Source organism: Triturus cristatus, chromosome 4_2 (genome assembly GCF_964204655.1).
Source record: "Triturus cristatus chromosome 4_2, aTriCri1.1, whole genome shotgun sequence".
Lineage (NCBI taxonomy): Eukaryota > Metazoa > Chordata > Amphibia > Caudata > Salamandridae > Triturus > Triturus cristatus.
In genome coordinates this window covers 702,909,463-702,937,152 of record NC_140586.1, presented here as the reverse complement: position 1 = coordinate 702,937,152, position 27,690 = coordinate 702,909,463, and the positions used below count along the sequence as shown (strand labels likewise).

The window sequence follows — 27,690 nt, the reverse complement described above, 5'->3', positions numbered from 1 at the left end:
ATCTAAAAAGTAGTTAGAAAAATTCTTAAGTTAAAAATTGATGGAAACAGCTGCATGGTCTTAGTAAGCTTAGTAATTTCTGCCCCTCCGTTTTTGTCTTATGGCTTTACTATAAAGTTTTGTGATAGAATATATAGCATAAAACTTCTTCACGAGAGAGTGTGTTGTTATCTAATTCACTTTGGTAACACACAGTATTGTTCGGTTTCAATCTTCTCAGACCGCATTTCAGAATTATCAGTCGTGTACCTTATGTGTGTATATATTATAAGTATATTGAATTAGCGCGACTAAACTCTAGATGACAACTGTTATTTGTATATATTTTTTTTTCATTTTTAGTATTCACTGGTAAAGAAAATCCTGAAGAAGGCATTTGCCGAAACGCGATGGTGGTATTCCTCAAATCACAACCAGTGTTTTATTTATATGATTTCAATTTTATTGTAAATTGTGTTTTGATAACAGAGACTGTGAAAAATACAATACGCTGTTAAATTGTTCACCTCATATCAAATTGTGGTCAGATTTGTGCAATATAAGTTGTAATGTAAATTTATTTATGCTTTGAAGTGAATTATGTATGAATTGAATCTATTTATATATATATTTTGTTTATTTACAAAAAAATACATAAAGATCAATATAAATTAAAAAAATATTTTTCTCATACTGTCTGTTATATTGTGTATTATGTGGTTGTATGTCTAGAGTTGCGCCTCTTTATTGTTATTGTTAAGCAGCACTGAGCCCGGTGCTACAGCTTTTTCTAAATAGCCTGGGCATGTTCTCCATCGGGCTGTGCAGCACAGCCAAGTGGAGAACATGCTAAATGTGCATGAATGTTTGGCCAGCCCAAGATGGCTGGCCAAACATGAATGCCACTTAGGGAGTACAAACCACTTCTCACTTTTCTCAGCCCACCCCAACTCGACCTGGCTCCAGCCCCGTTGTTTTTATCATTTTCTTTTTCTTTTTGCACTGCTCAAATAGTAGTGGAGCGACGCTCCTCCGCCTTAACGGAGCAGCTCCCACTGTAAAAAAAAAAATCCCACAGCGTACAGCTATAATTTCAGGTGGGAGTGTTGTCTGTCATGAGAGTTGGGGCTCGCGTAGAGTTCTCTATAGAGACTTCTGCTTGCCAGTTTCTGCTAGGAGAGTATTACATCAGTGCTTTTCGATGTTCTGTAAAAAGACGTACACTCTCCATTCGATTTTCAAAAATCCTCAAGAACTAGACAAGACCAACACCAACATTGAGGAAGATGTTTGACAGGGTCATACTTTCAGTGCTTCAGTGACAGTGTATCTACAGGAGAGAACCCCCAGACTGTTAAGTTGCTTCCTTTTTTTTTATACATGTTTTTATTAGCAGTTGGTGCAGAAGTAAGGCGCTTGGAAATAGCATTGGCATTGTGTAGCCACACAGGGCAACAACGTGCCCAGCTTATCATCTAACATATTTGCAGAATGATCAAGGAATCACATGCACGATATGAACAATACTGCAAAAAAATGCAACATATACTTATAAATCTTCATACTAAAATGAACAGCAGCATAATAAGAAAAGTGGCATTCTACAGTGTGGGAGACTCTCCCATGTATCCCACACAGAGAAGCAGAGAGGGATAAAGTACGAAAGAGGCCATCGGAAAGGGGGGAGCAGGGTGAATCGGCGCAGGGGGAAGACACACACAGAATCCCCCACACACCATCACCAACCCTTCGAAGCTCAAGAAATGTGTAGAGGCATCCAAACTAGAGGTCGGACACAGCACTGGCACCTACCACCCGGGGTTCCTCCCATTCACGGCACCCTGAAATGGGGGAGGCAAATCTACCTTCGATAAACCCTTCAACATATCCTCTCATTTCTCTAGATCACGCTCAGTATTGTCATCCGTACGTATGACTCGCAGACACCTCTTCTCTGCCACAACCCATTCCTGCACATCTGCAAGCCATTTACCGCTGGTCAGGGCTGCAGGTTGTGTCCAATGTATAGTCACCCTCCTCTTGCCTAGCACCAGTTCCAAGAGTGTGAACCTATGGAGTATTCGGGGCCCACATTAAGGCGTCAGGAGCACTCTAAGCAAGCAGTGCTCCACGAAGACCTCCACCAGCAGTTGTGTGACTTCCCATAATGCTCTCAAGACTTTCTCCCAGTACCCTCATAATGCACCACAGTCCCATGACATATGAAGGAAGGTCGCTGGGGTCAGCCCACAGTGCGGGCAATCCTCTGAGCAAGAAATATTAACCCTGTGTAAACAAAGTGGAGTCAGGTAGGCTTGGTGTAGATAATAAAACTGTGTAAGTTTCAACCTCGCATTGCTTGCTACTTCTTTAATTTGGGCAAACGCTCTCTTCCAGGCACACTCCATGAGGGGCACTGTTAGTGCTCCTGTCCTGTACTGTTGTCATGTCTGTATGGCAATCCTCCTTAAGGGCTCTGTAAAAGCACGAAACCAGGCCTGAGGATGAACAAGGGTCCAATATTACTTGTAGAGTCTGAGACTGCGCATGCTCAGTGGGTAAAGTCAGTCAGATCCCAAAGGACACTTTAGCATATTGTAGGAACTGACCTTGGTGAAGGTTAAACACCTCTTGAACTTCTGTCATCGTAAGGAACGTACTATTAAAGTATAGGTCACCAATGTGTCAGGTCCATCACCGACTGGATGTCACTTCTGGGTTTCAGCCAATGAAGGGGCAAAGGTCTAGCATAGTGGGCCCGAGAAAACACCTGTGCCACCACCTGCTCCCATGACACAGCCACTTGTCGGACAACAAAGGGGTGGTCGTCCAGCCTAAGGCAGTGTGGGAGGTCTTCCCCAGCACCCCACAAGCCCAGCAGGTTCTTTTTCATGTTCGAGCCGCCAGAACACCACTGAGCAACATACTGCAAAAGATTTGAGAAGTAGTTCAGTCTGAGGTCTGGTAGTCACAGACCTCCCAGGTCTGTATCTAACTTCAGAAGATCTAGTTTAATTCTGCTGCGTTTACCCGCCCACACTAGGGACACTAGGAGGCTATTAAGTTTTGGAGAAGATCGATGGTGGGATTTTATACGTAGTATTTTGCAAAGCATAGAGACAGAGGGGCAGGAAAACCATTATGCTGAGCACGACCCTGCCCACCACTGATAGTGGCAGGCGTACCCAGAATTGAATTGAGTCCTCCAGTCTTCTAAGGACTTTATCCATGTTAAGGTTATAGCAGACTACTGGGATATTTTCTATCTGGATCCCCAGATACCGAAAGTGATCTCTCTCATTGAAGCTCATTTACGGGGGATCCGTTGATCGCATTCTCGCCAGTGTGGACAATGGCAACAGCACCGTCTTTTGTTTATTGATCAGAAGGCCTGACACTACTCCGAATTCAGACATGATGCACAACAGTAGCCTCACTGACTGCTCAGAGCGTGTGACATACACTAGTTCATCGTCGGTGTACAGTGAGACTGCAAGGGTGACGCCCCCCACCTTAACCCCCTACTCTGCCATGTCATGGCAAAGGCTTATCACCAAAAGCTCCATCACCAGAGTCAAGAGGAGTGGCGACAGGGGGCATCCCTGTCTAGTACCCCTCTCAATGGGGAAACACTCTGACACCACGGGGTGTTAAGTGGCTACCTTAAATGGTATCTGCAATTAAACTAGAAGTTAGGGACAGATGCATATTTTGTAGTTTATTGTTTTTTCTGTTTTACCACACAAATCTTCACAAGACAATGTCTGGCAGTTTAAAATACAGGTGTAAACTAATCAGTGTCGGTAGAGCACGAAAGCGGTACTGCATGAAGTTGCTATTTAATACTGTGACTACCAAGAGTTTAAGTAGGGTTGCAGGACGAACATGCTGCAGCTGTTTATGAATTGACATAAGTGGACTCCTTTAGTTATAGTGTCCTCCAACATTGAAACCCTTTGATTTGACTTGTTTAAAATCTTTTAGAAAATGTTTCTAGAGAGAGGAGCAGCCCAAAGGTCGGATGCTTTTTAATGAATGTAAGGAAGTATCCTAGTAGTTCCTGTATGAGGAGTCTTGGGTAGTATTCTAATCTCTTGACAAATTATATGATCCAAGGTGCCTGGCGGTGCGGCTTTCAATGTATGGCATGCTTTAGGAAGTGTTTTAAAAGTTCGAACTACAAGTGCACTTGGGCTTGGGACGAAAATTTAGGAAGGTAGAAAGTTGTTTGGTACATTGTTGCTAGAAGCCGATATCTGGGAGCAAAGAGAGTCTCCCCCTCATTATTTCACTCCCATAAATTAAAGTGGAAATCAATTTTACACTGATGTGTTTTTTGTAGGAGAGCAAATGTAGGGCCCTTCGATGATCTTGGCAGTTTTACAAAGGCGGAGGTTCAGGAGCCTGCTCTTGCCTTCATTTGAAGCATATGCTGGTTAAAGCAGCTGCTGCTGTCTATAATGACCCCCAGGTATGTATACTCAATTTCATTCACATTGGATTCCCCATTTAAACTCCAGGTGCTACGTTTTGTTTCTTCTTCTCAATTTTGAGCACCTTTGTTTTTATAAGGCTAACATCCAATGTGTTTGCCACTGTGATCCGGATTTTTCAAGAGGTCTGTGAAACAGGTTAAAAAGGAGAGGTGCCAAAACACACCCCTTTTATGTCGGATGACATAGAAACTTTTCTAGACGACATGTTTCTGACACCTAACTTTAGGTAACTTTACCCATTCTTCCGAGTACAGAGATTGTATTGCACTGAGTAGTTTAGGGGGAATGCCCCTTTTAACCAGTTTCTGACACAGGATCTCTCACAGCACACTGTTGATGACAGCCTTGAAATCAACAAAGCTTGGGTATAGCACTGATTTAGTGGCAAAGGTGTTTTCCTTGCAAATGGATAAAGCCATGAGATTTGAAAGGATGCCCGATCCTCAGAGCAACACAGTCTATTTCATGGGACAATATCTTTGCCACTTTCCCAATTTTTTAGATCTTGAAGGAGCAATCTAGCAAAATTCTTAGCCTCGTTGTCCAAGGGGGCTACCCGTTGGTAGTTCCCAGGATTACCTTTTTTGCCTACCTTGTAGATAAGGTGTTATATTGAACCCCTGCCGCTCCACGAAGCAGGGACTTCACCTGTAATCAAGACAGTTGCATCCAGGGTACAAAGCTCACTTACCCAGAGGTCAGCTTTGGGTTTAAAATGTACATGTGGCAATCGTTCTGGCCCTGGAGTTCCATCGGCCCTTGACCTCCTGTTCACCTTCAGCAGGTGTTCTTTGGAGTAAGAAGGTGGGGGAAATGCCTCTACATTCCTATTGTTGCCCGGTAGTCTCGTTCTCCCTTGGCAGATGTTAAATCGTCAATATTATTATGATGGTTTGTATTGATAATTTGCGAAGATGACGGGCACGCAGCGAGACGAGCAGTTGAATAGTGAGCTTTCAAATGATTTACCCAAGCAGATTTGATTATTTTTTATGTTTGCGTTGCATGCTCTGACATCAACTTTCTACAGTGGTGGCTGTTTCTGAAAGGGGGTGGTGAGGTGGGGGGTGCTTAAAAAAATAAACTTCCCTTCCCACTGCCGCACGCCTCTCTTACGTCCTCTACCTCTGAACTGGTAGACCCTGGAAGGGGACTCTTCCAGCCAATCATGATGCTACATGTGCAGCCTCGTGATTGGTCTGAGCGGCCTGCTTGGCCGCTCAGGCAGTGCCTGGGAGTCTTGGCATGTTCTCGATCGAGCTGTGCAACACAGCCAGGTGAAGAACATGCTAAATGTGCATGAATGTTTGGCCGGCCCAAGAAGGCTGGCTAAACATTCTTGTGCACTTAGGGAGTGCAAACCACTCCTCACTTTGCTCAACCTGGCTCTTTGCTCAACCTGCCTCCAGTCTTGTTATTATCATTTTATTTTAATTTTTGCGCTGCTCAAATGGCAGTAGGGTGACGCTCCTCTGCCTAAGCGGAGGAACCACTAATACCTTTCTCAATTGAACTGACTATTTTGCAGGAATTTATTGGGTTCTTCTTTTTTGCTTGCAAACCATAGTTTTGCCCAAAAATTGTCAAGATGATGTTTCCTAGCTACCCAGATTTCTCTTTTGTATGGTTGCTGGACATGTCTTGCCTTCCCATTTCAGGCTGAAGCACTTGGAGCTAAAAAGACAGATAACCAGGCCCAGTCTGGATCTATGCTGTTGTTATTTACGTGCCTGGTCAGAGTATTGGACGTGTGGGGTGAGTTACGCGATCACTCCAAGTTGGAGCCTTTATAGCGGTCAGTTCTGCACCAGTTGAGTTAAATAAAATGGATTAAGGGTCTTTCTTTTTGTTTATTTTTTGAAAATCTGTTGGATATGTGGCTGATATACTGATTACTCTGAATAATTCCACATATAGTAGGGCCAAAAGAAGGAGGCCCTATATTTGCGCTGGGGGAACACAGCTTATTCCTAGATGTTATTAGCTAGTAATGCTAGGGATGCGTTGTGGTGGTAGACCGTGATATTTATGCCCCATTCCCTTAGTACGTCTGGACCCACAGACCACCTGCTCTAGTCTGCTTGGGGCAAATGCAACTAAGGTAGTCTCCATGATCTGTGTTCTTGATATTAAAAATTCTATAGACAACAAAGTAAGGGGATTCAACCGCGGCCAGTTCATGTATGCCTTTTGTATTGCAGCGGTTTAGAATATCATGCGTGACCTTTGATTTGTATTCAGGTAAAAAGAGTAGCTAGGTAATTTTCAGGTCTAACACTATCATTAGGTGTTGATCAGCGCACAAATGTGGGCTGGTTTCTAAATCCATTGAGCATCAATTCCTAAGTAATTCTAATTGATTATCTTTCGAATGTGAGGACTTGTTGGCAGTATACACTGGTGTATTTGTTCCAGCGTTAGATACTGAGTGCTCATCATGTTCAAGAAATTTACCCTGAATAATTATCCATTGACATGGTGCTAAATTACTGCCATCATTTTCATTATGATTTGAAAATATTTCTGCATTTAATGTAGTTGGCAAATTAGATGTGTAGGTTTTGGGCTGAATGATTGTGTCATGGTTAAGTGTGTTCCAGCAGCCATTGTTCTCTTGCAAATTTGTTGTTTTTGCACTGGCGAAAGTTTTGGCTACATCCTCATGACTGCCCAGCGTGGTCATGTGGTTACCTGTTGTTGGGCGATCACATGGCACGGCATTATCGGTTCTTGCATTGCATTCATATGAGATTGGTCCACGTTTCTCACAGTGAATGGTTTCTTCTGCTCATCTCCTTATTTGATTGATTTACCAATTTAATAAAGATGGAAATCACTTCGAGGGAGATTGCATTTTCCCCATGTTGACTGCTAGCTATTATTGCTTGTGTGCTTTACGCAGTTCCTATCGGGCTTTTTTGGAATTTTGGGAGGATCATTTTATGCTCGTTCTCAGGGATAGGTTTCTGCTCTTTTCGTTGACTATTTCTTTTTGAAGAGATCCTGTATCTGATTTAGCTGCTTTAGCCGCCTTTGGCGGTGTAGAGTCAGAGGAAGAATTTTCATTTAAAGGAATCAAATGCTCTTTTCTTTTTAGCTAAGGTGGATGCGTGTGGTTCTTTCTGTCCATCCTTTATGTGCTCTGAATTTGTTGATGGGGTAATCTTATCTGCTTTCTGACAACAGTGAGGCTGGAGTGTGGTGTGACTCTGCATATGACAGAATATACCCCGGCACTCTAAACATTTACATTCCAATTAAATGACTTTGATAAGTTAGTATCAGATGGACAGAGGTCCATTATATCACAGAAAAACAACAGAGATGTGTTCATACAAAATTACTTCCATTTAATTTGTACAAGTGTTTTGAAAACCAATTATGATGACAATTTCTGAAAGGACTGTAAGTACCACAGTTCTAAAACAAGTACAGATAGAAAGACATTCTTTCAAATGTAATGACATAGATCAGTCCTAATCAGCATGCACGAGAACAGCAGACACGTGTTTCGTCACATCCAGTGACTTCCTCAAGGCTCTCAAAGTAAATTCAATAGTCGCGATTGTTATCCGACCATCTTTCATCATTGAATGTACAAAATGCGCGTGACTCTTCGGGATCCAAATATGTAGTGAAAGTTAGGAATCTGCCCATAAAGATTTTGCTAGTTGTTCAAGCAGAATCCAAAATATCAGCTCAAACAGCTACTGGTGAGCTTATTCTAAGTCCTTCATCCAAAAAATAGAAGTACACGGTTTCAAAGGTATCGTATTTCCAGTTGTGTTTTCAGTCTACCTGAGTCCGTTTCAAGGGTGTGGCATTCCCAATGGTGTTACCAGTTTACCCATTATGGATGAGACGGATACTGTGTCCTTCGAAGTATAACCACAAGATTTCAACAGTAATTAGATGCTGATCAGGGCTATGATAGGCACCTCTCATGCAAACGAGCCGTCCGTAGTCGCAGGCTCCAAGCTCGATCTTGGAGCCCGCGACTACAGATGGTTTCAAAGGTATAGTATTTCCAGTTGTGTTTCCGTCTACCCAATTCCGTTTCAAGGGTGTGGCATTCCCAATGGTGTTACCAATTAACCCATTACGGATGAGACGGATACTGTGTGCCCTTCGAAGTACAACCGCAAGATTTCAACAGTAATTAGATGCTGATCAGGGCTATGATAGGCCCCTCTCATGCAAACGAGCCGTCCGTAGTCGCGGGCTACAAGTTCGTGGGGTGACGTATATGCAATAAAAGGGGCGTTTAAGGCTTGGCAAGGAGGATATATTGCCAAGTCAAATTAATAATAACAATTGGCAATTTAAAACTGTATTTGGGCTGAAATTTCAGGCCTGGGACATGTTTTACGGGGCTACTTAAGTGGGTGGCACAATAAGTCCTGCAGGCCCACTAGTAGATTTAATTTACAGGCCCTGGGTATATGGTATACCATTGTAAAAGGGACGTGTCAGGAAGCTAAATATGCCAATTGGGTGTACGCCAATTTTACCATGTTTAGGGTAGTGAGCACAAGCACTTTAGCAATGGTTAGCAGGGGTAAAGTGCACAGAGTCCCAAGAACAACAAAAATAATTCAGCCAAAATAGGAGGGGTGAAGGCAAAACGTTTGGCGTGACTCCTCAGAGAGGGTCAGGTCCAACACAGCTTAGTAGCTTTTCCTCCTGTTTGGAGCTGATACACCCTCTACATGAGTGTTAAGGTTGTCGGTGGTAAAGTTAACTAATGCTAGGGACTACAGGCATTAACCATGTGAGTCCTTGCTGCAGTTTTAAGATGGTAAGTGTATGGTACATCAGGGTGCCCGAGCAGATGCACAAAATCGCACCAGGCTGCCAGCCGGTGCAGCCATAGTGACAGTGAACCACTATGCCAAACAGAATCAAGACCCCTCCAACCACGACCTCCACTCCCCGCTGCAGCACTTACCAGCAGCCTACATGTCTGGTGAGGGTCCCCTGCTTTTTTTAAACAGGGTCCAAGTGGGGCCAACAAGCGAGCACCTTTATTTGACCAGATCCTGGTTGTTAGATCTGGGGTCTCTAGTTGGCAGAGGTAGGTACCACTGTCCAAATAGGGACCCTTACTTCTAGTCAGGGTAAGGGGGATACACTCTTTAGATAACCCCTGCTCACCCCCTTGGTAGCTTGCCACGAGCAGACAGGCTTATCAAAGGCAATTTGTAAAGTATTTGTACCAACACTCACAGTAACACAGTGAAAACACCACAAATGGACTCCACACCAGTGTAGATAAATAAAGTACTTTTATATAAACTACACAAGACCAAAATGACAAAAACCCAACATACACAGTTCAAGAATATGGTTTCAAAAAGAGTTCTTAGCTTAGTGACAAAATCATTCACCTTAGCGTCAATTTTAGCCAACAGTACCTGGTGATGCAATAAAAGTTCTTAGCGGCGCTCAGGCGTCGAAAAACAAGGAAACAGCGTCAGTCCTGAGACCCTGGGGAGGCGATGCGACAACCCCGCTGCACGCAGCGGGTGTGTGCGACGAATCCGGTCTGTATGGGGAGTGAGGCGATACTTGTATGGATTCCAAGGCGTAGCTTTTCCGGTAGAAATTTACTCGCAAAGGCACGATGCTAACGAGCGGGGCGACGATTTCAACAGCGATGATCTGGGTTGGCTCTGCGATGATATTCGCAGCAATAAAATTCTGCCCGCTAACGAGCGATGCGATGATCTTGGCTGGCTCGGCGACGATCTCACCCAGCGGCGGCAAGCTCTGCGACGATGTTTGCAGCGATAAAATTCGGCCCGCTAACGAGCGGGGCGACGATTTCACCAGCGATGATCTTGCTCAGCGGCGGCAGGCTCTGCGACGATGTTCGCAGCGATAAAAATTTGGCCCGCTAACGAGCGGAGCGACGGAAATGTTCTCGCTAAGCCGGCTGTGCGTGAAAAAGTGTAGATCCTTTGCTTCTTTCTTCTTGGTCAGCTTCCCAACAGCAGGCACAACTTCCAGAGGCCCCACAATTGGATCAAGCACTCTAGGAAGGGCAGAACTCACACAGCAGAGTTCAGGGGGAAGCTGGGGGACTTCTTAACAGGAGGCCAGCTCTACTCAGGCCCTTGGAGATTCCTTCAAGCCAGGGGACACAGCACACAGGAAAGTCCTTCCCCTCTCCTTGGCAGCAAAGCAACTGCAGGACAGCCTTACAGCAGGTCAATCCTTCTTCTTCAGTCTTCCAGCTTTCTCCTTGGCAGAGGTTCCTTCTTGATTCCAGGATGATCTAATTTTCTGTAGTCTGGGTCCCAATACTTATACCCCAAAATCCTTTGTCCTCTGAAGGCAGAGGGGCCTTGGCCTAGTCAGAACAAGTTCTGGCCAGTCCTGGAGCACTCTGTTTACTTGGTTTCTTCTTCCCTTTGAGAGAGAGGGGCAGGGTCGTCAGCCGCCCAGCCGGGGGTGGAGCCAGCATTGTGGAAGGCAGGCACAGCCCTATTCAGGCCCAGGTGCTACTCCTCCCACCCATCTACAGGGGAATTTCCCTATTGAGCCCTGGGCTGACTCATTCAGCCTCAGGGAGCCACCCCTGTCCCTGTCACTCACAAACCAGACTGTCAATTCACAAACCGGCCAAGGCACACAGAAAGGGCAGGAAAGGAAAACAGCCACCTTCTAAAAGTGCTGTTTTCACACACAGGATTTAAAATCCATCCTATCTAAAAGATGTGTTATTAAATTCTGAATTCAGAGATACCAGACTTTAGCTTTCTATCTTGCTCCTATGGGAAGATATGCAGGTAAACATTATACTCCGCATTCCCCATTATAGCCTATGGGCAAGATAGCCTTTCAATAGTGAAAAACGAAAATGGCTGTAATTCACTACCAGAGCATGTCACCTACACAAATACATGCTCTACCTTTCACATACACTGCACCCTGCCCAGGGGGGTACCTAGGGCCTTCCATAGGGGTGTCCAATGTGTACAGAAAGGGAAGGGTTAGGCCTGGCCAGTGTGGACACTGGTCAGGTCAGCATGGCAGTTAGCAACTGCACCCAGGCACTGCGGTGGCAGGCCTGTGACACCATTTTATGGGTACTCCTGTGGGTGGCACAATCAGTGCTGCAGGCCCACTAGTAGCATTTGAATCACCAGCCCTAGCACACTCAGTGCACTTTACTAGGGGCTGACAGGTGAAACAAATATACCAATCATGGATAACCAATCAATATAACAATTTACCTAGGGAGCACTTGCACTTTGACACTGATCAGCAGTGGCAAAGTGCCCAAAGCATCTAAACCAGCAAAAACGAAATCCAGCATAGCGTCAAAAATACAGGAAGTAGAGGCAAAAAGTCTGGGGAAACCACGCCAAAGATGCCAGGTCTAACACTGGTCATTAAAGCACACAAGATAAATACAAAGGTCATAGTCCGTAATGATTAAAAAAAAGCATATACAGTCAATAAAAGATTTAAAAAATCTAAAACTACAATGACCAGCGTATCCCATTTGGAACAAAATAAGATTTTACATCGTATAAGATTTCCTGAGTTTCATAGCAGCAATTATATAACTGAGTGTTGCATGACAAATTTCTGGGAAGGGCAAGGATTGTAAATATCCTAATCCCTCTTTGTATGAAATAAAACGCCCAAGCAAAAGGATTGGGCGTAAAAATCGAACCTTTAACAAGCCACACAATGTGCGAAACAGCATAAAGTGCACAGTAGATTGAGTGGAAGCAGCATCATACGGACACTTCGCACCCAAGGCAACCCAAGAACCAGCCAGGGGAAAGGCAACTAGAGGATGAATTAAATTTTATCTTAGCCTTGTCAAATATAATCTGTGCTGTGGGTAACCCAACCACATTAAATAAAATTCTGTTCCAGGACCATTCAAAATGTGCATATAATAAACACTTGTGCTTGAAGTGAGAGACTTTTAAATTCTGATCTCTTCTCTAGATGAGGCAAAAAGTTCTTCAACCATTCCTTTTGTCTGGGGCCTATGCCTTCTGGAGAATTAACTCAGACGTAATTATAAAAAACCTTATTAACATAAGCCAGCCATGGAATGGCAGTCATGTTATCTAGATTCAGACAGTCCTTCTGAACCTCCCTAGAGTAGCAGGCCATGGACGTGTGCCATAATTTTACATATAGTAATAAAGGGGCTATACCAATAAAATCTTCCAAAAATTCCATCCATAATTCTGCTTGTGTGAAGAAACTTGGGGTAGATTTGGGTAGTGCTAAAAGTCTACATGAAAACATATTTTTCTATTATCTGTAACTTTCCTGGATCTGTATAACCCCACACTCCTGCCCTGTAGGAGCCAAGAGATAGGCACTTACTTCTGTAGAGTTGAATCATCTCCCTGATCGGTCTGTGCCGCAGTTTTTTCGCAAACCTCAAGATCTCTTCACCAGCTATCCCTATCTTTTGTGATCTTTGGCTAATTACACTTTCCCAGGACCTGTCCGTGTCAATCAGGAGGCCTAGATAACTAAAAAAGGAGACCTTTTCTATTGGAATCCCTCCAATATTAAAACGCTTGGTCTTTGTACTTTTGGGGCCACAGGTCATTATAAATGATTTTTGCAATTGACCTTGAGATTTAAGTTACTCATATAATCATTAAAACCATTTAAGAGACTTAGAAGGCTGTTTGCAGTTAGCCAAACGTGAACTGCATTATCTGCATACAAAAGAAGCGGGACTACATGAGAGACGATTCATAGGATGTCTTTGCTACAAGCCCCTGAAGTAATGTTGAGGGAGTTATTAAAGAATAAAAACAAAAATGGAGCCAGGATGCATCCCTGCCTCACTCCTCTACTCATCATTATAGGTTTTTATACCATCCCCTAACAGTGTATAACTCACTTTAATGGTTGTGTCCCAGTGCATATACTTAACCCCTTCGGTGCGCATGACATAATGGTTCCGTCATGAGCACCGGTGCTCCTGTGCTCATGACAGAACCATTCCGTCATGAGGACAGGGGCACGAAATCCCTCTGCTGCAGACAGAGCTTCCCCAACCTCCCGAGGCCAATTTGCATTTTCATTGGCGCGCTGTCGTCATTGCAATGAAAATGAAACTGAAACTATTGTTTCGGTGCTCGTGGGGCTATCTCAGCCCCGGAGCACTGAAACAAATGGGAGAGGTATCGTTGGGAAGGGGAGAATCTCCCCTTTCCAATGGTACCCCTCCCTAGCGGATCCCTGCTTGGGGATCGCCAAGCAGGGATACACCCACTAGGCACCAGAGAGGGGGGAGCGGCCCCTTGGGCAAGAGCCTTTGCTAACCCACATGTTTTGGCCTAATTCAGCCTCTCCCCCCTCTAGACCCCAGGAATTTTTATACTATGTAAATTAGGGGTGGGTGCTGCCCAATATGGGCACGCCAATGCCCCCACCCGCACTGCACAATTAGAGTCCGGGGGGCAGAAAGCCCACTAGACACCAGGGTGTTTTTTACATTTAATTTAGGGGTGGGGCCTGCCCAAGATGAGCATGCCAATGCCCAACATCTGCCCCCCCCCCCGGGAGGCAGATGGGGCAATAGCCCCTTATCCGACCCCGGGTGGGACAGACAGCCCACTAGCCACCAGGGATTATTTTTTCCAAAGTTCGGGGTTGCCCAGAATGGGCCTGTCAATGCCCCCCCCAAAAAAGATGCCACAGCCTTTCTGCCCCCCCAGTAGGCAGATGGGAGCAGTAGCCCCTGATCTGCCCCCCGGGGGGCAGAAAGTCCAGTAGGAGCCAGCAATTAGGCTGGCTTTTCTATTAGTAGGGGTGGGGGCTTCCCAGAATGGGCATCCCAATGCCCCCCCCCAAAAGAATAGCCACAATCTTTCTGTCATATCGGGGCAATAGCCCTTGATTCTCCCCTCCCCGTATTGAGACAACATCAAAATTGCCTATCACAAAATGTTTTGGGCCCTTGCCTGTCGCGGGTACGTGGGCCTCCCGCACAAGTGAGGCACCATTTTTATCGGGAGACCTGGGGAAACGCTGGGTGGTAGGAAATTTGTGTCAGCCCGGTGATGCCACAACTTTCCCACACAAAAATGTGTGGAAAAAGTGATTTTTTTTCCAGCTAAATTTAAAGTTTGCAGGGGATTCTGGGTAAGAAAAAGTTGGGGGATCCACGCAAGCCATACCTCTCGGGAGTCCCCCGGGTGTCTATTTTTCAGAAATGAGTGGGTTAGGTAGGAACGCGGGTGGGTAGAATTTTGTGGCTCCACGCAGATTCCAGAACTTGCCACCACAGAAATGTGAGGAAAATTTGTTTTTTTGACACATTTTTAGGTTTGCAAGGGATTCTCAGTAACAGAACCTGGTGAGAGCCAGTCAAGTCACCCCATCCTGGATTTCCCTGGGTGTCTAGTTTGCAAAACAAGGATCCGTTTTCACTGTGAAAATGTGGTGTGTCCATGTTGCGTTTTGGGCTGTTTCCTGTCATGGGCACTAGGCCTACCCACACAAGTGAGGTACCATTTTTCTTGGAAGACTTTGAAGAACGCGGGGTGGGGGGAATTTTGTAGATCCATGCAGGTTCGAGAACTTTCCACCACAGAAATGTGAGGAAAATGTGTTTTTTTTAACAAATGTTTAGGTTTGCAAAGGATTCTGGATAATAGAACCTGGTGAGAGCCAGTCAAGTCCCCCCATCCTGGATTCCCCTGGGTGTCTAGTTTTAAAAAATGTATAGGTTTGCTAGGTTTCCCTAGGTGCCGGAAGAGCTAGGATTCAAAATCTACAGCTAGGCACTCTACAAAAAAAGGGTCAGTTTTCACTGTAAAAATAAAGTGTGACCACTTTGCGTTTTGAGCCGTTTCGTGCCGTGGGCACTAGGCCTACCCACACAAGTGAGGTACCATTTTCATCGGGAGACTTAGGGTAACACAGAATTGTAGAGCAACTGTTATTACCTATTGACTTTTGATGTATTTCTGCCTTCCACATGAAAGACAATGTGTGAAAAAGAAGTCATTTTGAAAAATGACCTATAATTCTCATGCTAGTATGGGTACTCACAATTTGGGAAATGTGCAAATATCTACTGTTTCTAAAATCTATATTTTGTTCCAATTTCAGAAATACATAGGTGTCTTTCATACCGATTTTTTCATGCATATATTTTCCCAAATTAATTGCTATATACCCGGTACATAAATAAAAAACTTTTGCAAGGCGCTGCTCAGTTATTGCCTCTGGGTACGTCGGGTTCTTGGTGAACCTACAAGTCCTATATATCCCCATAACCAGAAAGGTCAAGCGGATGTAATGGTATATTTCTTTCAAACAGCTGTCATAATTAGAAGAAGTTACAGATGAAAACATTGACACAAATGGCTGTTTTTTTCAACTAATTTTCAATGTTTCCCATATTCAACGGTGCGTTTCTATAAAGAAACCTTGAAGGATCTACACAAATGACCCCTTGCTGAATTCAGAATCTACTTTTCTAAAATGTATAGCCTTCCAGGATCCATTATTGCTTTCATACCCATTTCTACCATTAACTGGAAAGAGGTTGAAAGCACAAAAAATAGCAAAAATAGGCTATGTCCCAGAAAAATGCAACAACTGTGTAAACAATTTTGGTTTTCTGACAAACGTTTGCTTTTCCCTGAAAGCTGGGAAGATGGTGATTTCAGAATACACAAATATACAAAGTGGATATTAATTCACTTCAGGTGTTTAATGTAGTTTTGTGTGTTGGAACAAGTTTTAGATTGCGGAGTAATACGTTCTTGCAAACATAGAAATTTGGCATTTTTTTTATCCCTCTGCCCAGTATCCAGACTGGGCAGTGGGCAGACCACTGCACCAGTAGCAGTATGTACTTAACAAAGGGTCTGATCACGGACCGTGCCCTGCACGTAGTACAAGTAGGTACTAATACATGCTGGTACTTCGTGCCACAGTAGAAATATAATTTTTGGAATGCTTATCACAATTAGTGTGGGATTGTGGGGTAAAAATGTAGAGGAGACCCATAGTCGCTTTTTCCAATGTAATGTCCATAGGGAGTTATGGCTGAGCAAGAATGAAAAATGCATTGTGCTAGGACCCTGGCCAGTCGGCGTTAGTGTAGTTATACTTGCAACCCGGGTATGTTTTGCTGAGTGTGGTGAATTCTCTTTTTATTAATAAGCCACAAGGCTTTCTATAAAGTTTGGCTGATGGGATACTCCTTCAATACATGGCCAACAGATGGTCTATCCGCCGTATGTCAAGTGCTTTATTGATGGTAGCTATAATCCCTCCACATTTTGACAGAGTATTTCTTCAATCAAACTCTAAACGAAGATGATATCGTATTACTATAAGGTCAAACACGAGAGGGGTCTCAGTTTCTCACCATGGTGGGGATCAGTGACCTGAATACTTGTAGCTAAATATGCAACTCTCAGTATTTGTGTAACTGAAAACCCGGAGTACCATTTCACGTGTGTACAAAGATTTTTACCAGTGTGGACATTCTTGGTGACCAATCCTAGTTCATAGAGCCTACTACCTCCACTCCAATTAGGTTTTTATGAATGGATAGAATCAGTCATCATCATCTCACCTTTCAACATGATTCTGCCCGATAAGACTAGGTCCACTCAAATGTAAGGGGACACTATTCAGGTTTCTTTAATTTTAACAAAATTAGTTATTTGCATGAAGGCAGTAACCCAACGTTGATAGGCCACCAACCTTATTAAATGTTTTGTGTCAGTAAGCCTCATCCATTTTCTTTTAGGAGTATCAAAAATGGCAATATTTTTGTAGCTTTCTTATTTTCACTTAAAATGTATTTGACTTGCTATACACAGTATAAATTCATTCACGTTTCCTTTCCAAAACTGTGATGCAATCAATCAATCAATCAACAGCATTTGTGACGCGCACCACTTACCCCTAGTGGTATCTAGGCACTGTGTCTCCATCAAAGAGCCAGGTCTTGAGTCTCTCTTTGACATCTGCCAGCGAGGAGGCTGGAGCGGAAGGTCGTTACAGGTCTTGGCAGCGACGTAAGAGAAGGAGCAGCCAACGCTCCGGCTGCGATAGATGCGGGGTGTGTTTGCGAGGTCGAGTGAAGAGGAATGCAGGTGTCTAGCAGGTTGTTGTAAGTTCCATCGATGATTGATGTAGGCAGGTCCGAGGTTGTGGAGGGCTTTGCAGGCATGTGTGAGGATCTTGAACTGGCATCTCTTCTGGATGGGGAGCCAGTAGAGGTCTCTCGGGTGGGGGGTGATGTGGGTTCATTTGAGGACGTCCAGGATGAGTATGGCTGCAGAGTTTTGTATGGACTCTTCTGAGGAGCTGGGTGGAGAGTAACCTCCTTACACAGGACTTCACATATTCCACATTTTGGGCCCCTGAACAAGTCCTTCTCCTTCACAAGCACTTTACATGCAGAATCACTCATGTCACTTTGGCTGTATAGAGAATGCCATTAACAGTAATCGTTCCTCTCATTAGCCTGTTTTAGGCCTGCCTCTAGAAAATCTTATGTGGGGGAGAATTATCTATTCAAACAAAATAATTTCTCTTGCTGTGTCGGCTGAGTCAACTGATCATGGTAGTACTAAACTCTAACAAATTCACCCACACGGTAATACCACACCACACCATGAATGTATGGCACATACTAACTGACTTGTAAACACATGGGGCCTGATTCACAAAAGTAATCTGAGACAAAATCCTAACTTTACGATTTTCGGTATTCACAAAAGGCATTTAGTAGTAGTAAAGTTAGGAATCCTAAAGCAAGCACACATGCATACAGTCTCCCATATTTTGTAAAACACCTATACAACTAGTCCTTACAAGTGCAAAACTGCCCGATTTACAATTGTAGGCCAGTTTTTAAGGTATCTGATTCGCTAATGAGGCCATCTTTTATTTAGGTACATGACCTAATTTATGTAGTAGTCTGGTACTGCTTCTGGAAGATGCCAGTCACAGCTCCAAGGGTGAGGCAGAACTCACCGGAGAGAGGATGTGGCGTAATAACCAGAACTGCCGAATTTGGAACTGGGGAACCAGGTTTGAGACTTAGCGTGGGCTCAAAAAACCTGTGATTCTGGTTAAATCACATAATCTACCCATGCCCACAAAAATTAATGTGTCCTTGTGTAATGTAACTGGTGCTCATTGTAAAGCACTCCAAAGCTTCGGGTCACGTTCGCACTATATAAAACTGCAACAAATAAATGAACCTCTCTGCCCCTGCTTCCTGCAATAAGCAAGAGTCACTGCTAGTGTCTCACACAACTCCCTCCCAGGCTTGCAGAGAAGGATCCTGTGGTCCAGGTCTCTCTCCAGCCAGGGATCAACAGGATGCAGTACTGCTCTCTTCCCATCGAGCTGGAAGCTGTTCTCCCGCACACGACGGGCCCTTCTTTGTCCTTCTAGTGCTTAGGTACACTTTGAGAGCAGGATGGAGCCTTTTCCTCTTCAGAGGAAGGTTAAGACAGCAGCTTCTTTCTTCCGAGTCTGCACAGTGTCCAGATGTGTTCTCCGGTGGCTGCTTTTGGTAATCCACATACACTAAAGTTTTATTTTCTATACTTTCTCCAAACTCTACCGCTCCCATCCCCACCTCTGTGAGGCAGTAACATTTACTAATAGATTCTTTTGGTAATGCACCCAGACAAAGAGTAATTTTTAGAATTCTTCATTCAGTTTTGCCAGAGTGAATTGTTTGAAACGGTATTTTCCAACACATAGCTTGTTCCAGTTTATCCACCCAGAATTCCTTGTCTTTCTCCACAATACAGAAAGCCAAGGGTACCGGAAGGACTTGGAAACCCCAAACTCAATGATGCTCCTTTTGGATGCCCTTGTCAGTACAAATTATTCAAGGTCGTTTTTCATTTCAGTTGGTAGGTGAGCTGGGAACAGGTAGAAGATGCCACCATTGGCACTCTCTTCTTGCTACTCATTCATGCATCATTGCACGTCTTCTGATGAGTTGTTCATTTCAGTTCCTTTCCACTCCACAATCTAGGAAACTGTAATGAATCCCTTGTAGAGGCCTGGGTATAAGAGTTGCAGTATAGATGGCTAATCTTCGTTGAACTGAAGGCGCACTCTCCAAGGAAATCAGTTGATGGGCTTGTATGGGCTTCTGGAGCCAAGCATTCCAGGGGGTGGCTTCTCCTTCATCATCCACATTCAACATCAGGTCCCACATAGCGTTTTCCCCGATCACCTATAGCTCTCTGCCTCTCTCCATTTTCTCAGTACTGTAGGCAGATGGAATGAGAGGAGAGGTAGCTTGGCTTGGTTCTTTGTGTGACAAGGGATCAACCCTGTGATGTATCAGAGGATCAAGGAGGATGTCATGTCCCTCCTACTGCCCTTGGTATTTTTGTGAATCAATGCACGTCATTTACTTACAGACTCAGTCTCTTATTCACATCTCATTTCCATTTTTCATATATGGAGATGGGTGGAGGAAAGATTGATTGCTCATTAACTGCCATTTGCTGTCTTTCTGTTGTACTCCTTATTAACAGCTATTCACCTAAACCTTCTCTTAACCTTCGTTCTTTGAACCAATATAGGGTTTCATTGATGATACAGATACATTTTGTAGAATACAATTATTTTCACTTAAATATCCTTACACAGGCAATGAACTATCCTCAAAGGGCTGTTGTACCCAAATCTTTAATAATATTTTCAATAATGAAGAACTAAAGGACCATACATTCTGTTACCAAAAGACTGTTTTTACACTCATACATTTTTGTGAACTATGACCGGCAAGAAGTTATTCTCAAGGAAATGGAAATTTGTTTCTGACTGTACTGCCGGGAGAGGATGGTCTCAGCAGAAATGGACATGAAGAAAAGCTGAAGCATTTGACATGGAGCCGAGATGCTCAGAGAGATTTAACAGTACACCATAAACTCATACCTAACTTAGAAAGGAAAAGGGCAAATAATGTATAAATCTTTTTGGGGACTCTTGTTAATGGGCTGAGCTGTTGATATCATAGTGTGATAACATGAAATATGATAATATGGATGCACCTTTTAGAAAACATTTTTATTGTATTAAAAACTGTATTTCACTCAAAACAATAATTAGTCAAATAAAACAAAAAACACTTTCAAGACTATCCCTAAGTACCAGGCATGCATGACCCAATATTACCTTTCTTTGAATCCAGAACTGCTCCCAGCCACTCCTCGAGGGTATTATCGCTGTACACATCCGGCGGGTGGGCCATGATTGGAATTTTTGTCTCATTGATAGTGTTTAAACCTTCTATGTTAACATCAGCTTCCAGAACCATGGTACTACCTGTCGATACGAAATAGTAGGAATTTAGAGCATCAATTTATTGCCTCATTGACTTACATAGGACAGTCCTTTTTCAGCATGACTGTGACACTTGAAGAAAAAGAAGTGATTGTCTAACAGTGATACCAGATGGGTTGCCACATTCTGGAGAAGCTGTAGTCTGGTCACAAGCTTGAGTTTATTCATAGCTGTCAGAAATTGGGTTATTAATTTCAGAGTGGGGCACTCCTACCGACTCAGTAAACCCAATCTGGTTAGGTCAAACACAGTTATAAAAGAATCTCTATAACGTCCATCGTAGCTATAGCACAAGCAGCAGGCAATCCCCAGAGCAGGGAGCTAAGTTCAAACAGTACCAACACTTATAAAGTAAAGAACACAAGACAATAACATCCCCAAACTACTTTAGAATAATAGAAAAACATGTAACAAGCATAAGGACACCAACATCGTCCAAATAGATGAAGGGGAACTGGAGATATTAATTTTTAAAGTTTTAAGACAAAAAGTGTCTACAAAATGTCAAGCTCTACAGAAAAGCAACAGTTTGCAGTGGATTGGGGCCTAGGTGCAAAATCAGGCCCACTGCAATGGAAGAGAGGTCGGAGGTCACATACACCAATTGGGTTGCCCTGGTCAAAGCTTTTTTCCTTCAGACTTGGTTCTCTGACTGTTCGGAAGGCTGCATTCCCTAGCTCCTCACAGCAGGATAGTGGGCATCAGGTCTCTCCCCAGCCAGGTCTCCTGCAGGGTCTAGTGCGCTTTAGTAGGGTGGGTCCGCTTAAAGTCAGGAGTCCTTTTGCATTTTGTGCCCATGAAGCAGGTACACAGAAGGCCAACAACTTGACCCGTGGAGAGCAGTTTCATTTCCAGGCCAGCAAGTCCTTTACTCTTTGTTTGAGCCCTCGTCTTCAAGCAGGATTCAGCAGCCAGGAGCGAGGAGTCAGAAATCAGGATGATCGTTCACGTAGGGCCTTCTGCTTCAGATGGAGCCTTTCCCTGTCCACAAATGTTCTGAGTTTGAGGTGCTAGAGTTTTCTTGTGCACTAGCCAGTGATTGAATAAAATCTCCCACCCAATCCTATTTTCTTCCAGCCCCTTTCCTCGTTTTGCTGCACTTCCTATTTGCCTTACTGTAAAATTACACAGGATCTCCTGTTTAAATAAGACAAGCAGGACCAGCTGCCACCTGACAGGCCTATTTTTAGCTTCTTACTACTGCCTACCTAACAGGGTCAACACTAGTTTCCCCTTCTACTGTGACTGGAGCCTAACTGTTTAGGAGGGTCATGGGGATAAATAGAAGAGTGCCCCCATGGTATCTCCTAGTCAAAGAGATAATTCAAATGCTGCCCTCTGTCCTGCCAACTGTTCATGTCCACTCCTAGACAGCTAACACCTGCTAGGTGGTCAGCAGTTAACACCATTGGCCTTTTCTGGGCTCCGAGGCAGGCAGTTGTTGCCTGAGCCAAGGCCATTAACTCTCTCAGCCAACAATGTTTATTGCAGATCTGGAGCTGTGATGAGTGGTAGAACTGGTTTTACCTCCTACTCTCACTAGAGAATGGCTGTCTGGGAGATTCCTGGAAATGAAAAAGAGAAGCACCCCTGACATCTTCAAGTCAACAGAGGTAATGCTAAAGCTGCCTTTTGTTCAGCCAACTGCTGGTGTTCATTTGCAGATAGCTTATTCCTGCTAAGGGGTCACCCATTAGTCTTTCCTGAGGTCAAAGGCAGACCATTGCCCTTTGAGCCAAGGTGGATAACTCTCCCAGCAAGGATCTGTATTAAAGCTCTGGAGGTGTGATGAGAGGGAGAGCTGGTTTTCAGTCAGTTCTGGCTCAGGTAGCCTGAAGTACATTTTTACAAAGTTACTTTTTTAAGTTATCAAAAAATTTGATTTTACCATAAAATCTGATTTTAAGAACTAAACAGGAAATAACTTTTGGACGTGTTCTAGCCCTTTCTTAAGTGAAGGTGGAAAATAAAGATGGTAATCCCAACTATGCCTATTAGGACAAAGTCTATCAAGACCTGCACAATGAAATAGCTTTCAATTTGTATTTAATGGTAAGGGCACCCTTACCCCAATATGCAGTATGCCCTATTTTGTATATAACAACACCCTTGCCTCTGCGCCTACAAGGCACACATTAGGGTTTACTTATGAATATATACAAATGGGCTTTTCATACATGGCAAAGACAGTTTACCTGCCATTTGTCTCTGCAGTTGATTTAATCTTCAGCCTAGCCAGAGCACAGTGGAGATTCTGGCATAAATATAATTTTGTCGCATATGGGGGTGGTGTACATGTTCACTGCAGCCCAAGTACGATATTTAACTTTCCATGTCATAGATGCACTTTAGGCACCATTTACAATGGCTTTACAGTGAAGTTAAATAGGCCACATATAGAGTTCCAGTATACAGTCCAAAAGCCAGCAAAAATAGGATTAAAAAAAAAGAAAGATCTGTGGTACCATCTAGAAAGGACAGATGTGCTACAATATCCATATAATCAGATATGGCTGGACAAAATCTTTCTTCACCATTGGTTATACATAATGCAGGGTTTGTTCACCCTTGAAGTTTCAGATGGAGAGATACAATTCAAGGGATAGGAAATACTGGAATCACAGTTTAAAAAATAGTGGATACATGATAGTAGTGACAATAAGTTCCTGATTTAGTTATAGGTTGAGGAGGTAACTTTTTCATCAATCAACTTCAATCTACACATAAATTGATACAGTATTTTATGTAATCGCCTCAGCTGAGTAATCCTAATAAATCAATCTTGTTGATTCTGCCCTGGCAGGAAAACCCTCAGGGTTTCCAAAAGGATCCACCACTGTCTTCCTGTTTGCTAAATTACAGAGATCTCCATGTTGCTATTGTGCTCAATGAAGGAGTCTGTAGCACCTCCTAAACCTTGTGTCCCTCTGTTTATATAGTCAAGCCTCGATTCCTTTCCCTTCACTTATTTCTATAGATCTGGTGGTCCCTGACGCTGCTATTTAAAAAGATTAACTCCCAACTTAATTCATGTTTTATTTCTCACCCTACTTCCTGCTCCCTCTGATCCACCGTATTGTATAGGGCTATATCTCACCCTCCATTGCATCTGATGAGGCTTTGAAGAATGCAGTCATGCGAAGAGTATGACTGTGCTACGTCATGATGTACATGTATGTATCTACGTGGTATTTCTGTAGTACGAACCATGCTAAAAGGCAGCAGAGCACATGAAGGATGTGTAAGTACCATGGTGCCCCAATCAAGCCATTAACTTTGTCCTACATTGGATAAACGATTTTCAACTGGAATCATGCTTGTAGTGCAGTTTTAAAACTGCCAATGTGACCTGGCAAAATAAATCTTTTGCCAGGTATAAACCTTCATTTTTGAAACATGTTAGTCACCTCAAGATAGTCCCTAAACAGCCATAGGACAGGGTGCATTGAATTTTTTAAAAGTAGGTCATGTGTTTTAAAGTTTTACATATAATGGTAGTGAGAAACTCCTAAATTAATTTTTCACTACTGTAAGGCCTATCCCTCCCATCAATCAATCAATCAATCAATCAATCAATCAACCAACCAAACAGGATTTGTACAGCGCAGCTAATCACCTGTGAGGATATCTAGATGCTAGATTGCTGGGCTCAGTTGAAAAACCAGGTCTTGAGTCTCTTCCTGAATTCTGCCAGCGAGGGTGATGTCTGGAGGTGGAGAGCAAAGCCACCCCAGGATTTGACGGCAAGGTAGGTGTGGGAACGGCCTCTGCTGTGGTTTTGGCGAATGTGCAGTGTCTCTGCAAGGGCCAGGAGGTGGAGCGGTCTCTGGCTGGTTGGTGGAAATATAGGCGGTGGCTGATCCATGCTGATCCTAGGTCGTGGAGGGCTTTGTAGGCGTGTGTCAATAACTTGAATTGGCATCTTTTCTGGAAGGGGAGTCAGTGGAGGTTCCTAAAGTTTGGGGTGATGTGGGTCCATTTGGGCAGGTTGAGGATGAGTTTAGCCGCTGAGTTCTGTACTGTCTGTGGACTCCTAATGAGTTCGGTGGTGGTTTCTGCCTACAGTGCATTGCCATAGTCCAGACGGCTGGTGACTAGAGCTTTAGTGAATGGTTTTCTTGTGCCAATGGGGAGCCATTCAAAATGTTTTTGGAGCATAAGGATAGTGTGGAAGCAGGCGGAGAAGACTGCGTTTATCTGTCGTTTCATGTTGAGTTTGCAGTCCAGGATAATGCCGAGGTTGCGGGCGTGGTCTGTCCATGTGGGAGTGGGTCAGAGTTCAGCGGGCCACCTGGTGTCGTTCCAAGGGGAGGTGCTGTTGCCAAAGATCAGCACTTCAGTCTTGTCAGTGTTGATCTTTAGACGGTTGGTCTTCATTCATTTGGTGACCTTCTTCATGCAGTTGTGGAAGTTGATCTTCACTGTGAAAGGGTCTGCTGAGAGCCAGAGGATGAGCTTGGTGTCGATGGCGTAGGATATGATGTTGAGATTGTGGGTTCAGACGATGTCGGCTAGAGGTGTCATGTAGGTGTTGAAGAGGGTGGAGCTGAGGGATGAGCCTTGGGTGACACTGCAGATGGTGCTCTTGGGTTCAAAGGTGAAGGGAGGTAGGTGGATTCCCTGAGTTTGTCCCTTGAGGGACAAAGCGATCCATCTGAGGGCATCCTCCTGGATCCCGATGTGCTGCAGTCTCATGATGAGTGCGTGGTGGCATACGGTGTCAAACGCTGTGGAGAGGTTGAGGAGGATCATGGCCACCAATTGTCTTCACTTGAGGAGGGTGCCAATGTCGTCAGTGGCAGCAATCAAGGCAGTCTTGGTGATGTGATTGGTGCAGAAACCGGATTGGGAGGTGTCAAGCAGGTTGTTTCTCTCCAGGTGTTCGGTGAGCTGCTGGTTGATGGCCTTCTCGATAACTTTGGTGGGGAAAGGAAGCCGCGAGGGTTTCTTGAGGAGAGGTCTAACTTCTGTGGTGATGGATGCATTGAGGATGGTGGTCAGTTGGTGGCTGAAATCCTTGCCTCCGAGGTTGAAGAGGCAGTGGCGGCGAGGGTCCATGGGTGCTCCCGAGTGGATGGAGTTCATGATGGTTTTGGTGTTCTGAGTGGTGAGCTGTTTCTATGCGATTAGTGGCTGGTCAGGGGAGGTTTCCATTGGAGTGAGGAGGCTGTGGAGGTCCAAGGGTTCGGGTTCAAAGTTCCTCTAGATGGTGGATATCTTGTTGCAAAATGGTTCGCTAGAGCATCGCAGAGTTCCTGTGAAGGAGGGACCGCGTTTTTCAATGGCTGTGGGACAGGAGAAATCTCTGATGATGCTGAAGAGTTCCTTGGTGTGGTTGGCACTTGCCTCGATGCAGTTTGCAAGAGTGTAATTCTTTGCGTATTTGAGTCTTTGGTCGTACACGTTGAGGGCTGACTTAAAGGTGGCTCGGTCTGTGATGTCTCTGTTGGTGCGCCATCTTCTCTCCAGTTGTTTGCAGCTGTGTTTCATGGTCCTGAGTTCGGGTGTGTACCAGCTGCCTTTTGGTGGATCTGCAGGTCTTGGTTTGTTTGATGGGGGCAGATAGGCCGGTTGCGTTGGTGATCCAGGTGATGAAGTTATGAACTGTTTGTTCCAGGTTGGTTGCGGGGTTGGACTAGGTGGTGTTGAGGGAGTCCATCCATTTGGTCTGTGTCACTTCCTTCCAGTGATGGAAGGAGAGATTGGGGGCTCCAGGTGGTGCATGGTGTTCCTGCGATGGTGATGTGGACAATGGAGTAGTCGGCCCAGGTGAGTTCTGCGGCATGGCTGTATTTGACTCTGTCATAGGCCATAAAGATCAGGTCCATTGTGGGTCCTGCTCTCTGTGTGGGGTCGGTGACCAGTTGGATGAGGCTGATGTTGCCCATACATTCCAGGAGGTTGATGGAATTTGTGTCTGTTTGGTCGTTCAGGTGCAAATTGAGCTCTCTGAGGAAGATGTAGTGCTTGGAATCGACGGCAAATGGGGCGATGAAGTTGGTGATGGTGTTGCAGAAGCCGGTGCGTGGTCCTGGGGGTCTGTAGGCAATGGTGCCTCTGATGGTTGTTCTGTTGGTGTGGAGTTGGAAGTTGAGGTGTTCCATGATTGGTGTGATGATGCAGGGGATTGTTTCTTTGTGGATGACAGCCATGCCTCCTCCGTGTTTGTTAGTGTAGTCCCAGTGTGTTGTCTTGTAGCTGTTGGACATTGCCGTGGTGATATCAGGGGTGGCAGAGGGTTTGAGCTAGGTCTCTGTGATGAAGGTCACAACGGGGTGAGGGTAGAGATGGTGTTCCAGACTTCGGTGGTATGTTTGTAGAGAGATTGAGTGTTGAGCACGAGGCATCTGAGTGGTTCTGGATCCGTCGCGGTCTGCGGAGTGGGAGTAGTGCGGGTTTCCATGAGGGTGGGGGGTCCTCAGTTGCAGGCAAAGAGACAGCGATGGCAAGAGAACGGTCCTGCCATTGATCAGGGAGATGCAAGGCAGCAGTTGTTGGTCCAAGGCTTTTAGTTCTGTGGAGGAGTATCTGTGGGTGTCCAGAGGGCCAGAGTTCCTGGCGCTGGGCACGGTCCAGGCGTGGACGGGCGCAGATGGGGTTTCCATTGGCACGACTTTGGTGCTGCCTCCATTGAGTATGTCCTGGGAGGGGGCAGGGTGCTGGGTGGCAGGAAGCGGGAGGGCAAACGGGCACGAAAGAGTGGGTGGAAAAGGAGCGATCAGCAAAATGAACTATAAGGCAGCAAAATGAACTTAACAGCTGCAACGATAAGCTTAAGGCGGCAAAAAGAACTTAAGGCAGCATAAATTAACTAGAAGGCGGAAAAAATGAACTTAGCGGCGAAATATAGTTAGAGACTAAACAGGCAGCC

The 27,690-nt window shown here is 44.6% G+C and overlaps 1 protein-coding gene across 1 annotated transcript in view; it reads right to left on the bottom strand.

Moving 5' to 3' along the window:
* FAM151A (family with sequence similarity 151 member A) overlaps nt 1-27,690 on the bottom strand; it is a 248,029-nt gene that overhangs the window by 112,697 nt on the left and 107,642 nt on the right. Inside the window, exon 3 of the mRNA XM_085600147.1 lies at nt 20,652-20,801. Coding sequence (XP_085456273.1) covers nt 20,652-20,801 — 150 coding nt within the window. The remainder of the gene's footprint in view (nt 1-20,651; nt 20,802-27,690) is intronic.